Below are 14,062 nucleotides of genomic sequence, written 5' to 3' on the forward strand. Positions count from 1 at the left end.
ATGCTGTCTGTTTTGACAGCAGTGCCACTGTACTTTTCTCCACAGTCACACAAGGCATTGTGTTTGTTCTATACAGAGTTTATGTTCCCTGATGGAGAGGATTATCTCTGAGAGCCTCGCCTTTATGCAGCTGCCCCCAATCTTCTTTCCCTGTTCAGTTCGATGGGTGTTTTACAAGCCTTTGTCTCCTTGCCCTACAGGTCCTTCTCTGCATCACGTACTCCTCCACCTTTGAGATCAATGGAGACTCCATCCTGAGGATTGCTGAGGTAAGCGTAGCCTGACGGAGGTATCACTGATATGCAAAGGGAGAACAGGGAGCCAGTGTCAACCTGCTGGATGTTGCAGTCTATTTTAGATCTGGATAGTATTGGTTCTCTTTCAAATACTTCAGCTGCACCTAATTGAGCTTACCTACAGCAATGGAATAGTCCTAAAAGTACAACCCCCACCCCCCCTGACACTCCAGACAAGCTCAGTCAAATACTTACAGTAATTTGAAAGAAACCCAATAGTGTTTGGACCCAGGTCTGGTCTGTATCTGTTCAGCCCTGCGCCAGGCTGCTGATTAATGCTGACTCTTGACATAATGTGTCACAAAACACCACCTCAGTAGCATCAACTCCCTGCTACTGCCAGCAACAGCCTAACGAGGACCATCCATCACAAAGGTGAATTTCTGTGTTGCTGCTATGCGTCCAACGTTTATGGTAGTCACAGTCATGGTAATCTAATGCATTACGAGTGAGTGGGAACACGATGTGCTTGTTGTCATTCAACGAGAGACTACTAGTTTTCAAGCAATTTTCACTTGAGAAATACTGCACAAAACATCTTAGCTAGATATAAAGACTAAGACCTCCTCTGGGAAAAAAACACATTCATTACGCATTTCTTGATTTATCTTATTAATTCTGACTATTTTGAGGAAGTGTTTCTGACTATGTTGGCTCAAGAGGGACAAATACCAGTGAAATGTAAGCTTTTTCTCTAGTTTTTCAAGTGAGGGTCTTTCAGGGAGTATGAGAGCCCAGACGGTCACTTCGCCTAGCCAAGTTCTGCTAGCAGCAAACCGAATCTATGTATGCGGCCGCGTTAACGCTGCTCTTGTACTGTTAACAGCAGCTCATAAATAACTGGACCTAATGCAGTCCTGGATGTAATATATGCTCCTGCTCTGTCGATCTGGCACCGGGAACAGAAGGTGTAAAATCCTGTTTACCCTGAGGGATTTAATTTGAATAGAGATTACCCTCTTCATCCCTGCATGTTAAGATGCATATAACTTATACATCCCATTCTTTCCTAACACATTAATGTCTACAGCTTTACAGGTAAAAACTAACTTATCATTATTATTTTGGGATACATTTTAATGACGTGTTCTGTGGGTGAATACTATTTCTCATCCATCTCTTTGCTGACGTGTCACAGAGATGGTCCATGCCCTGCTCTTCCTCATCCCTGGTACAGACACAGACCTTGACGGTCCCTAACTAATTCCTCTCTGTAACCTTAACAAACCAAGTCAAACAAGGTGCTCTTTCCTCCTCTAATCTCGTTGGCATGGAAACACGACATTAAAGGCCACTGATGTCTGAAGTGGTCTTTCCACTGCGTCAGCACCAGGCAGGGGAGAAATAGCGAGAGTTGTTTTTTTTTTTTTATGCATTTTTTAAATGAATGTTTTAGGGGATAGATCAGCTTTAATATTGTAGCTCCATCAAACCCACAAAACACCAGCCTCAACGTCAACAGTGAAGAGGCGACTCCGGGATGCTGGCCTTCTAGGCCACTGTCTGTGTTCTTTTGCCCATCTTAATCTTTTCTTTTTATTGGCGAGTCTGAGATATGGCTTTTTTTTGCAACTCTGCCTAGAAGGCCAACATCCCGGAGTCGCCACTGAGACTGGTGTTTTGCGGGTACTATTTAATGAAGCTGCCATTTGAGGACTTGTGAGGCATCTCTTTCTCAAACTAAACACTCTAATGTACTTGTCCTCTTGATCAGTTGTGCACCGGGGCCTCCCACTCTTTCTATTCTGGTTAGAGACAGTTTGCGCTGTTCTGTGAAGGGAGTAGTACACAGCGTTGTACAAGACCTTCAGTGTCTTGGCAATTTCTCGCATGGAATAGCCTTCATTTCTCAGAACAAGAATAGACTGATGAGTTTCAGAAGAAAGATCTTTGTTTCTGGCCATTTTGAGCCTGTAATCAAACCCAGGAGTGCTGATGCTCCAGATACTCAACTAGCCTAAAGACGACCAGTTTTATTGCTTCTTTAATCAGGACAACAGTTTTCAGCTGTGCTAACATAGTTGCAAAAGGTTTTTCTAATGATTCATTAGACTTTTAAAATGACAAACTTGGATTAGCTAACACAACGTGCCATTGGAACATAGGAGTGATGGTTGCTTATAATGGGCCTATGTAATGTAGATATTCCATTGAAAAAAAACAGCCGTTTCCAGCTACAATAGTCATTTACAACATTAACAATGTCTACACTGTTTCTGATCAACTTGATGTTATTTTAATGAACGACAAATGTGCTTTTCTTTCAAAAACAAGGATATATATATATATTTTTTTGGTTTTGTTTTTAGCAATATATATATATATATATACTGCTCAAAAAAAAAAAGGGAACACAATGTAACTCCAAGTCAATCACACTTCTGTGAAATCAAACTGTCCACTTAGGAAGCAACACTGATTGACAATACATTTCACATGCTGTTGTGCAAATGGAATAGACAACAGGTGGAAATTATAGGCAATTAGCAAGACACCCCCAATAAAGGAGTGGTTCTGCAGGTGGTGTCCACAGACCACTTCTCAGTTCCTATGCTTCCTGGCTGATGTTTTGGTCACTTTTGAATGCTGGCGGTGCTTTCACTCTAGTGGTAGCATGAGACTGAGTCTACAACCCACACAAGTGGCTCAGGTAGTGCAGCTCATCCAGGATGACACATCAATGTGAGCTGTGGCAAGAAGGTTTGCTGTGTCTGTCAGCGTAGTGTCCAGAGCATGGAGGCGCTACCAGGAGACAGGCCAGTATATCAGGAGACATGGAGGAGGCCGTAGGAGGGCAACAACCCAGCAGCAGGACCGCTACCTCCGCCTTTGTGCAAGGAGGAGCAGGAGGAGCACTGCCAGAGCCCTGCAAAATGACCTCCAGCAGGCCACAAATGTGCATGTGTCTGCTCAAACGGTCAGAAACGGACTCCATGAGGGTGGTATGAGGGCCCGACGTCCACAGGTGTGGGTTGTGCTGCACCGTGCAGGACGTTTGGCATTTGCCAGAGAACACCAAGATTGGCAAATTTGCCACTGGCGCACTGTGCTGTTCACAGATGAAAGCAGGTTCACACTGAGCACATGTGACAGACGTGACAGTCTGGAGACGCTGTGGAGAACGTTCTGCTGCCTGCAACATCCTCCAGCATGACCGATTTGGCGGTGGGTCAGTCATGATGTGGGGTGGCATTTCTTTGGGGGCCCGCACAGCCCTCCATGTGCTCGCCAGAGGTAGCCTGACTGCCATTAGGTACCGAGATGACATCCTCAGACCCCTTGTGGGACCATATGCTGGTGCGGTTGGCCCTGGGTTCCTCCTAATGCAAGACAATGCTAGACCTCATGTGGCTGGAGTGTGTCAGCAGTTCCTGCAAGAGGAAGGCATTGATGCTATGGACTGGCCCGCCCGTTCCCCAGACCTGAATCCAATTGAGCACCATCCACCAACGCCACGTTGCACCACAGACTGTCCAGGAGTTGGCGGATGCTTTAGTCCAGGTCCGGGAGGAGATCCCTCAGGAGACCATCCGCCACCTCATCAGGAGCATGCCCAGGTGTTGTAGGGAGGTCATACAGGCACGTGGAGGCCACACACACTACTGAGCCTCATTTTGACTTGTTTTAAGGACATTACATCAAAGTTGGATCAGCCTGCAGTGTGGTTTTCCACTTGAATTTTGAGTGAGACTCCAAATCCAGACCTCCATGGGTTGATACATTTGATTTCCATTGATAATTTTTGTGTGATTTTGCACATTCAACTATGTAAAGAAAAAAGTATTTAATAAGAATATTTCATTCATTCAGATCTAGGATGTGTTATTTTAGTGTTCCCTTTATTTTTTTGAGCAGTATATATATATATATATATATATATATATACACACACACACACACAGTCGTGGCCAAAAGTTTTGTGAATTACACAAATATTAATTTTCACAAAGTATGCTGCCTCAGATGGCAATTTGCATATACTCCAGAATGTTATGAAGAGTGATCAGATGAATTGCAATTAATTGCAAAGTCCCTCTTTGCCGTGCAAATGAACTGAATCCCCCCAAAAAACATTTCTACTGCATTTCAGTCCTGCCACAAAAGGACCAGCTGACATCATGTCAGTGATTCTCTCATTAACACAGGTGTGAGTGTTGATGAGGACAAGGCTGGAGATCACTCTGTCATGCTGATTGAGTTTGAATAACAGACTGTTGTTCATTGTTCTTCCTCTGTCAGCCATGGTTACCTGCAAGGAAACACGTGCCGTCATCATTGCTTTGCACAAAAAGGGCTTCACAGGCAAGGATATTGCTGCCAGTAAGATTGCACCTAAATCAACCATTTATCGGATCATCAAGAACTTCAAGGAGAGCGGTTCAATTGTTGTGAAGAAGGCTTCAGGGCGCCCAAGAAAGTCCAGCAAGCACCAGGACTGTCTCCTAAAGTTGATTCAGCTGCGGGATCGGGGCACCACCAGTACAGAGCTTGCTCAGGAATGGCAGCAGGCAGGTGTGCGTGCATCTGTACGCACAGTGAGGCGAAGACTTTTCGAGGATGGCCTGGTGTCAAGAAGGGCAGCAACGAAGCTACTTCTCTCCAGGAAAAACATCAGGGACAGACTGATATTCTGCAAAAAGGTACAGGGATTGGACCGCTGAGGACTGGGGTAAAGTCATTTTCTCTGATGAATCCCCCTTTACGATTGTTTGGGCCATCCGGACAAAAAGCTTGTCCGGAGGAGACAAGGTGAGCACTACCATCAGTCCTGTGTCATGCCAACAGTAAAGCATCCTGAGACCATTCATGTGTGGGGTTGCTTCTCAGCCAAGGGAGTGGGCTCACTCACAATTTTGCCTAAGAACACAGCCATGAATAAAGAATGGTACCAACACATCCTCCCAGAGCAACTTCTCCCAACCATCCAGGAACAGTTTGGTGACAAACAATGCCTTTTCCAGCATGATGGAGCACCTTGTCATAAGGCAAAAGTGATAACTAAGTGGCTCGGGGAACAAAACATTGATATTTTGGGTCCATGGCCAGGAAACCCCCAGACCGTATTCCCATTGACAACTTGTGGTCAATCCTCAAGAGGCAGGTGGACAAACAAAACCCCACAAATTCTGACAAACTCCAAGCATTGGAGGTCTTGAAAAAGAAGAGTCAACACTGCAAATATTGACTCTTTGCATCAACATCATGTAATTGTCAATAAAAGACTTTGACACTTATGAAATGCTTGTAATTATACTTCAGTATTCCATAGTAGCATCTGACAAAAATATCTAAAGACACTGAAGCAGCAGATTTTGAAAATTCATATTTGTGTCATTCTCAAAACTTTTGGCCACGACTGTATATTCCATCATTAATAATTAATATGCTTAATAATGGCGACAGTTCTTGCAAAGGATTGTTACATATCACCAGGATTGCCATTGCATTACATTTTTTAGAAAACAATTCTTGTGATTCATCCTATATTGTACCTAACATCCTTACCCCCTAGCAAAAAGATGTTGTCTTTTATCAGATCTACTGGTCTGGGGTCAGGTTGACCAGGATTCAAAGAGTGACGCATGTTCAATGTATTTGTTATTCACAGAACTAACAGATGCATATCTGTGGGATCATCACTTTCCTTAGTGTCAACACACTCCTTGAGATGTGACCTTGACTATGACTATACTTCATGATGCAGTACCCCCACGAAAAACTTTTATTTTTTGAGAACAACAGAGTTGATATTTGGAATCAGATTTAAGGAACTGAAGTTGCCTTCTGACCTTTTGACCTTAGTCCCTGGGGCCCTGCTGAACTGGTCTGGTCACTTCATTCATATAGTCATTGGTCTAGGCGGTCATCTCATAATTCGACTGACCAAGCTATTAAAGTCTTATTTTAGTCGTATACTTGATTCATACCACGAATCACTGCTCAGGGTGGATTATAAATGCACACGGATTACTCCTGGTTAACAGAACAGAAACGTGAGTAATAGCAGTTGCCTTTCACATTTTAATCTGCATGTTAATTACCAGAGCAACTGGGAGTCTTTATTTTAGATTGGATCCAGCAGATAAGGTGTGAACGATGAGACAGAACACTTTTCCACTCTGTTCTATCTCACCTGCCGGATAACCACTCTGAATGGTGACACCTGCTTTTATTGTACTGGAGGAGAGGGTTAAGAGAATGTTCCAGTCGTGCTTTATTTGCTGGGCCTCTAGCTGTGTGTCATCTAGTGATGGGGGGGAAACATTTCTACAGTTACATATTTGGATATTATTTTTGACAATATCACAATATTATTTTTGCGCTTGTTAGCTGTACCTGCACCAAAACTCCAGTATTTTTCCTTCATAGCTTCTTCTCCATCTTCTTTTTAAATGGGGAGCCAATTTGCTTTCAGGTCTTTTATTTCCATGACAGAAACTGTTTATCCTGGCTCTCTCTTGTCCCTCTTCAGCAGACATATGGTGAGCAACATGTTTGGAACATCAAATCTCTATACATACAGTATAGAATCGTGAGAATCACAATACATATCATATTGGCACCAAAGTATTGTGATAACATCGTATCTTAAGGTCCCTGGCAATTCCCAGCCCTTGTGTCATCCTCCGTATGCCACAGAGACCAGCTTTCAGAGGCGGTCATAATTAAATTAGCCACTGGGATGTCATGTAGATTTCTATCCTGATTTATGTAGAGTGGGAAGAAATGAAAAGTGTGAAGTGACGGAAAGCAGTTGTGTGTCCTATACTGTCTCCTTGGGGATTGGCATCTAACTTGATTTAATTCCACTCGGCTATCGCACAGTGTTGTTTTAAAGATTATATGTTAATTCGCTCCTGATGTCAGACTTTCTTCAGTCCAGCAAGCTTTTTCTTGAGAGGTTTTACCTTCATTTATAGTCGTTGGGTGTAACGGTAAGCTCCCTGCTATGTTGTAATGTGTGTGTGTCCTGTTTTCCAGGTGTGTATCGAGACGTACATGTCCAGCTGTCACCAGCGCAGTATCAACACGGCCGTGAGGGCCACCCTCAGCCAGATCCTGGGGGACCTCGCCCTGCAGCTCAGACACAGACAGGTCAGCCACCCCAGGCACCTTTGACCTCTCACATTATCACCCACTCAGACTAGAAGCAACTTGAATGAATATAGGTTGGGTGGGGAGGTGAGTGGTTCTAGAGTGAGGCACATCTTCATTTCACACTTGAGAGCTCATACGAGAGCTTGTAATCACCTCATTAAATAGCTACATAAAATACAGCACTGTGTTCTATACATTTTGGTAGACTGTTGTACTGCTGTGATTATAAGAATCACTAATAAGATCACAAATGATTTGAATATGCATGGGAATGCATTGCATGCATAATCATAGATGAAGTGAAGCCACCATACAGTGTCTGAAATTCTATACTATTGTCTTGTGGGTCTCTGCAGGGAGTGGATGGCGAAGACCCACCAGTGCCCGCACACCAGCGCAGAGGTACTTTATAGCTCTGTTATATAGCAAAAGCCTTCACTGCCCTTCGCATGCCAGGTGGAATATACCTCCACAGGGACTATAATGTCCCTTTTTATGAAGCAGTGAATACAGGTTGTTTAGACATCACACGTCTTTTACTGCAAGGCTGGGTGATTCATACCTCGAGTCCACGTCTAAAAGTGTGAGAGATGAGACCATTACGAGGGGTTGGTGCAGTGTGTCTTGTGGTTCAACTGTTCTGTCAGACCTGTGTCAAATGCATTTGTCAAACAGAGCTGCGTTTCATTTAGTTTGCCCTGGACAATGCACCCAATGGCATAGTCCCAAAAGTTCAAACTCCAAACTTGGAATCACTATAAAGGGAATTCTTAAACAAATTGAATAAAAGCAGAAAACACATCTCTTCCTTGCACCATACTGTACAGCAGGGCTCTCCAACTCTGTTCCTGGGGAGCTATCCCCCTTTAGGTTTTTGCTCCAAACAAAGTTGTAACTAACCTGATTCAGCTTATCAACTAGATAATTATTAGAATCAGGTGGGCTAGATGAGGGTTGGAGTGAAAATCTAGAGGACGGTAGCTCTCCAATGTTCCCAAAAGTTAAAACGCCAAGCTTGGAATCGCATGTATATATATAGCCTAACTATGTTAAATACATACAAGGTATGTTATCAGTTGCGTTTGTTCTCCTGAGTGTGGTGTCTCTAATGGTTGTTGGCCTGTATGTTTTTAGATGTGTCTCCCACTGCACAGTCCCTGTGTGAGGACGTTGTGACTGTGATAACCGTCTTCTGCGAGAAGCTAGAGGGGGTTGACCAGTAAGAATGATTCTTTATGCAGAGTTTATAGCCCTGAACTGTATGTTTCTCTCTCATCCGGAGAACACATCATTCCTCCCACCTTGTCTACCCTGCTGGCTGTTTTAAAGGTCACTTCTACAAAGCATGATTCAGTTTTACAGCAATGTTTTATAGAGATGTTTCTTGCTTGGCTTTTATAAAGGTGAGACACCTGAGGCTGCATCCCAAATGCCATTCCATTCATAGTGCACTATTGACCAGAACCCATAGGGAATAGGGTGCCATTTGGGTTAAAAGCCTGACACTCTGACTAATGGTCTGTTTGTTTTCACAGTGAGAACCAGCTGCTCCAGCTGCTCTACCTAGAGTGCATCTTGTCCATGCTCAGCAGCTGTCCTCCCACCATGCACCTGAACAGAGGCTTCACAGACCTGATCTGGTAAGGCCTGGCTGTGGCTAACACATACAGTATATTGACAGTCACGCTTCCCTGTCTGAATACCTGCCTCCTTTTCAGTCTGATTTCTTATCTCGAGGGGACCCTATATACGGTCTTCATAATGCATACATGCCACATTCATAAGCAGAACATGAGCACTTCATAAAGTATGCTCCTTCAAGTAAAGTGTTACCATATTATCTGTCTACATAAAACACGTGACATGTCTTGTCCCCTGCTCTCAGGAAGCAACTTTGTCCGTCGTTGGTGGTGATCATGGGAAACCCTGTGAACGACAAGACCATCACCTCGGCCCACGGCCACGGAGGGGGGTGTCAGGATCCAGACCCCTCTCTAGGTGGTGTGTCTGACCAGGGCCGGGGATCCGGCTGCTCCTCCACCACCCCGGCCATGATCGGCCCGGTGGTGCGGACCATCTGCTACGTGGCTGCTGAGCTGGTGCGCCTGGTGGGCTGTGTGGAGTCCATGAAGCCTGTTCTGCAGTCGCTGTACCACCGCATCCTGCTCTATCCCCCCCCACAGCACCGCGTGGAGGCCATCAAGATCATGAAGGAGGTGGTCCGAGCCCCAGACTCCTCACTGTTCACCAGTCACCTCAAATCCCCTAACATAATGTTTATAGAGCAATCAGTTGAATTAGACAGTGGAATATTGCTGCTTTATCGACAGAACCAGTTTGAGTGTTGCAGAAGGGATGCGATGAACAAAAATGAACCAAAGTGTCTTTGTATGCGTTTTGTAGATTCTGGGAAGTCCTCAGCGCTTGTTTGACCTGGCTGGTCCCTGTGTTATAGAGCCTGAGTCTAGGAAAAGGTCCTTCTCCAAGAGGAAGTCTCACCTGGACCTGCTCAAACTGTGAGGACCCACATTCTCTTATTTTATTTACCGGTATAACCTTTACCGGTACAACCTTGTGAACCAAAAGATATGCGTCTACCTGCTGTATAAGCCTCTAACCCATACATCATGTACTATAGTGAAAAGGAAGTAGTACTGTTGTAAACTGGTACATAGTGTTTATGATGTGTCTGTGTGTGCCTACAGGGTGATGGATGGCATGACAGAGGCCTGTATGAAGGGGGGCATCGAGGCCTGCTACTCCTCAGTGTCGTGTGCCTGTGCCCTCCTGGGAGCTCTGGATGAGTTGAGTCATGGGCGTGGCCTACAGTCAGAACAGGCCCGCATGCTGCTGCGCCGATTGGACGAGCTGAAAGAGGGGGCAGAATCCACGCGGGAGTCCATGGAGATCAATGAGGCGGACTTCCGCTGGCAGCGCCACGTCCTCTCGTCGGAGCACGCTCCCTCTGAGCCCTCTGCCATCTCTGCCACGGAGCGCAGTCCTGACATCAGCATCAGCGTCACCACCGATACGGGCAAGACCACTCTGGATGGGGAGCTGGGACAGACCACTCTGGATGGGGAGCTGGGAAAGACCACTCCAGAGGGGCAGGAGTGTGGTGAAGAACCCCAGCTGCCTTCGCCTTCCTCCTGCGGGCCGGACGCTGACCCTGAGCTACGCCCCTGTGTGAGAGAGCCAGGCGCCGAGCCCGGAGGACCCCCAGACGTGGTGCAGCGCAGCCACGCGCTAGTATACCCCGACATCACTAACTTCCTGTCCGTGGATGCCCGGGCGCACCCTCACGGCTCGCGCTACAGCGAGAGCAACTTCAGTGTGGATGAGGGGGAGATGTCGCGCACTGAGTTTGATTCATGTGACCAGTACTCCATGGCGGCGGAGAAGGACTCGGGCCGCTCGGATGTGTCCGACATGGGCTCTGATAACTGCTCCCTGGCCGATGAGGAGCAGACACCCAGGGATTGTCCCGGTCATCGCTCCCTGAGGACGGCAGCCCTTTCCCTGAAGCTACTGAAGAACCAGGAGGCTGACCAGCAGAGCGCCCGGCTCTTTGTCCAGTCTCTGGCCGGCCTGTTGCCTCGCCTGCTGGGGATGCACAGCACGACAGACGTGGACACGTCCCTGCAGAACTTCTCCTCCACATTCTGCTCCGGCCTACAGGCGGGTAAGCGATACAAAGAGAGAGGAGATTAAGGGAGATGGCATGAGACAATGGAGGGAGGATGTGAGATAACATCAGATATCCGTGGAGAAGTCATTGAAAGTCGCATTGTAATTACAGTATCTAATTTAGTATTTTAAGTTTTCTGATGGGGATACGAGGTAAGATAATTTTCTTAATTGTCCTAGTTTCGTCAATGGTTTCTATTTGACCCTGTATCCGACCCTCTCTCCCAGGTGGCATCCATTCACCAGGCTATGAGGGCAGTGAGAACCTGAACTGTCAGGCCCTGATGAACGCTGACGGCCTTTACCTGGTCTCCTACTACGCCTTGCTCCTCAGCCTCAAACTCTGCTGCCAGGACTACTACCGCAGGAGGCCCATGCCTGTACTGGTCAGCCTGGTGAGTGGTGGTTGTAGAGTCAATGTGTTGGCGCACTAAAGCTGACATCCCCTGTGTATGGTAGAGAGGAAGCCTGAAGACAAGTGTTGTGTTCAGCTGAACACGATATAGTTCTGTAGCCAATTATTTTGTTGATGCGGTTTATATATTTTAAAGCGATCCCACCAGGCCTCATGGTATCCCCCATTGAATTCTCTCTCCTGCTGCAGAAAGAGTTTGTTCGTCTCATCCAGAGCAGTGGGGTGCTGGTGGTGCTGTCTCAGGCCTGGATCGAGGAGCTCTACCTCCAGGTTCTGGACCGGAACTTGCTGGGGGAGGCTGGCTACTGGGGCTCACCAGAGGAACACTCCTTACCCCTCATCACCATGCTAACTGGTAGGATGGGACACAGCTCTCCCACACTGTTTTATTCATGAGGATTCTTTATATGTCAACATAAAAGTATTAACATAATTCTCCTTTGGGTCTTTGAAGTGTATTATGACGACTCATCACGTTGTGTCCTCTCTCTGTCTGTCTCTGGTCAGACATCGATGGTCTGGGCAGTAGTGCCATCGGAGGTCAGCTGATCCGTAAGGCCAACACACAGTCCCCCTTCAGCTGTGACAAGAGTGGCAGTGACACCCTCATGGCAGGTACTGACACCCCCCAGGTACTGACACCACCAGGTACCCCCAGCTGTCCTTTCTGAGTCGCTTAGACAAGGCAGTTTTTGACTATATTTTGCTTTGATATTTAGGCATATTGTAGTGTGTATTTTTTTGCTTTATTCAAACATCGGGGGAGATAGATTAGGAGGAGACAAAGTGGGAAGGGTGGAGACAGGGACTTAACCCTGGTCTCTGGGGTTGCATATATGTGCCTAGATCAGGGTTTCCCAAACTCGGGTCCTCGAGATTCCAAGGGGTGCACTACACAGCTGATTCAAATAATCATCAAACTTTGATAAGTTGAAATAGCTGTGGCGTGTTAGGGCAAAAACCAAAACGTGCACCCCTTGGGGTCACGAGGAGCAAGTTTGGGAAACGCTGGCCTAGATGCTGTACTCTACATGGAGAGAGAAATATATTGTTCTCCTTGTGTCCCTCACAGGAGAGGGAATGGAGAGCTGCCAGCATCTGCCTACCTCTTTTATTACCACTGAGAACAAAAGATGCACTTGAGCAACCTCGTTACCATGGCAACCGCGGCTGAGTTGCCCATTAGGCTTTTAAAGCTTTCATGTAATAAGCTAGCTATGTACACATAATCAACAGGGACGACTATATTAACATGGAACGGAGAAAAGGGACCGTTGTCAGTTATTATGAAATGTTATTGTCACACAGAGTGCCTTTTATAGCGCTTAAATCTCTCAAGGTGTCTAACGGGACTGTTGTTTACTGCCTGTCTGTTTAAAAAAAAAAAAAAGTACCTTTATTTTACTAGGCAAGTCAGTTAAGAACAAATTCTTATTTTCAATGACGGGCTAGGAATAGTGGGTTAACTGCCTGTTCAGGGGCAGAACGGCAGATTTGTACCTTGTCAGCTCGGGGATTCGAACTTGTTCACTGCCTCTCAGCAAATAAGGCCACATCACATTACAGAGCTGCTGAATCAATACACAGATAGGTGTAGTGTAGGTTCTGACTTAACTCCCATTGGTGCTTTTACAGGCATGGGGTCTTTGTCAAAACACATGTGGATGTACTGTGTACAGTTTTAAGAGTCTGACTCAACCCCATTGTGCTGTAGCATAGGTCTTGGTCAATACACATGTGGATGTACTGTGTACAGTTTTAAGAGTCTGACTCAACCCCATTGTGCTGTAGCATAGGTCTTGGTCAATACACATGTGGATGTACTGTGTACAGTTTTAAGAGTCTGACTCAACCCCATTGTGCTGTAGCATAGGTCTTGGTCAATACACATGTGGATGTACTGTGTACAGTTTTAAGAGTCTGACTCAACCCCATTGTGCTGTAGCATAGGTCTTGGTCAATACAAAGATGACGGTCTGACTTACTCAACCTTCCTTCATACTGTATTATGCTTAGTTCCTGATCAATAGTCTACACAGCTGTACTACTTATGCTCTCTATCCTTAGTTGCTACACACATTATTTACTTTATATTAATGATATGCAGTTGTGGCCAAAAGTTTTGAGAATGACACATATTCATTTTCAAAGTTTTCTGCTTCAGTGTCTTTAGATATTTTTGTCAGATGTTACTCTGGAATACTGAAGTATATTTACAAGCATTTCATAAGTGTCAAAGGCTTTTATTGACAATTACACGAAGTTGATGCAAAGAGTCAATATTTGCAGTGTTGACTCTTCTTTTTCAAGACCTCTGCAATCCGCCCTGGCATGCTGTCAATTAACTTCTGGGCTACATCCTGACTGATGACAGCCCATTCTTGCATAATCAATGCTTGGAGTTTGTCAGAATTTGTGGGTTTTTGCTTGTCCACCCGCCTCTTGAGGATTGACCACAAGTTCTCAATGGGATTAAAGTCTGGGGAGTTTCCTGGCCATGGACCCAAAATATTGATATTTTGTTCCCCGAGCCACTTAGTTATCACTTTTGCCTTATGTCAAGGTG

The 14,062-nt window shown here is 45.7% G+C and overlaps 1 protein-coding gene across 3 annotated transcripts in view; it reads left to right on the forward strand.

The window, feature by feature from the left end:
- The window catches only part of arfgef3 (ARFGEF family member 3), a 43,276-nt gene that overhangs the window by 7,535 nt on the left and 21,679 nt on the right, over positions 1–14,062 (forward strand). For all 3 annotated transcript variants that reach the window (XM_029685282.2, XM_065002545.1, XM_065002546.1), the window contains exons 5-15: positions 201–269; positions 7,278–7,391; positions 7,751–7,796; positions 8,529–8,613; positions 8,930–9,034; positions 9,280–9,610; positions 9,798–9,910; positions 10,100–11,076; positions 11,310–11,476; positions 11,686–11,851; positions 12,004–12,111. In XM_029685282.2, coding sequence (XP_029541142.1) covers positions 201–269; positions 7,278–7,391; positions 7,751–7,796; positions 8,529–8,613; positions 8,930–9,034; positions 9,280–9,610; positions 9,798–9,910; positions 10,100–11,076; positions 11,310–11,476; positions 11,686–11,851; positions 12,004–12,111 — 2,281 coding nt within the window. The remainder of the gene's footprint in view (positions 1–200; positions 270–7,277; positions 7,392–7,750; positions 7,797–8,528; positions 8,614–8,929; positions 9,035–9,279; positions 9,611–9,797; positions 9,911–10,099; positions 11,077–11,309; positions 11,477–11,685; positions 11,852–12,003; positions 12,112–14,062) is intronic.

This window comes from Oncorhynchus nerka, linkage group LG16 (genome assembly GCF_034236695.1).
Source record: "Oncorhynchus nerka isolate Pitt River linkage group LG16, Oner_Uvic_2.0, whole genome shotgun sequence".
Taxonomy (NCBI): Eukaryota; Metazoa; Chordata; class Actinopteri; order Salmoniformes; family Salmonidae; genus Oncorhynchus; species Oncorhynchus nerka.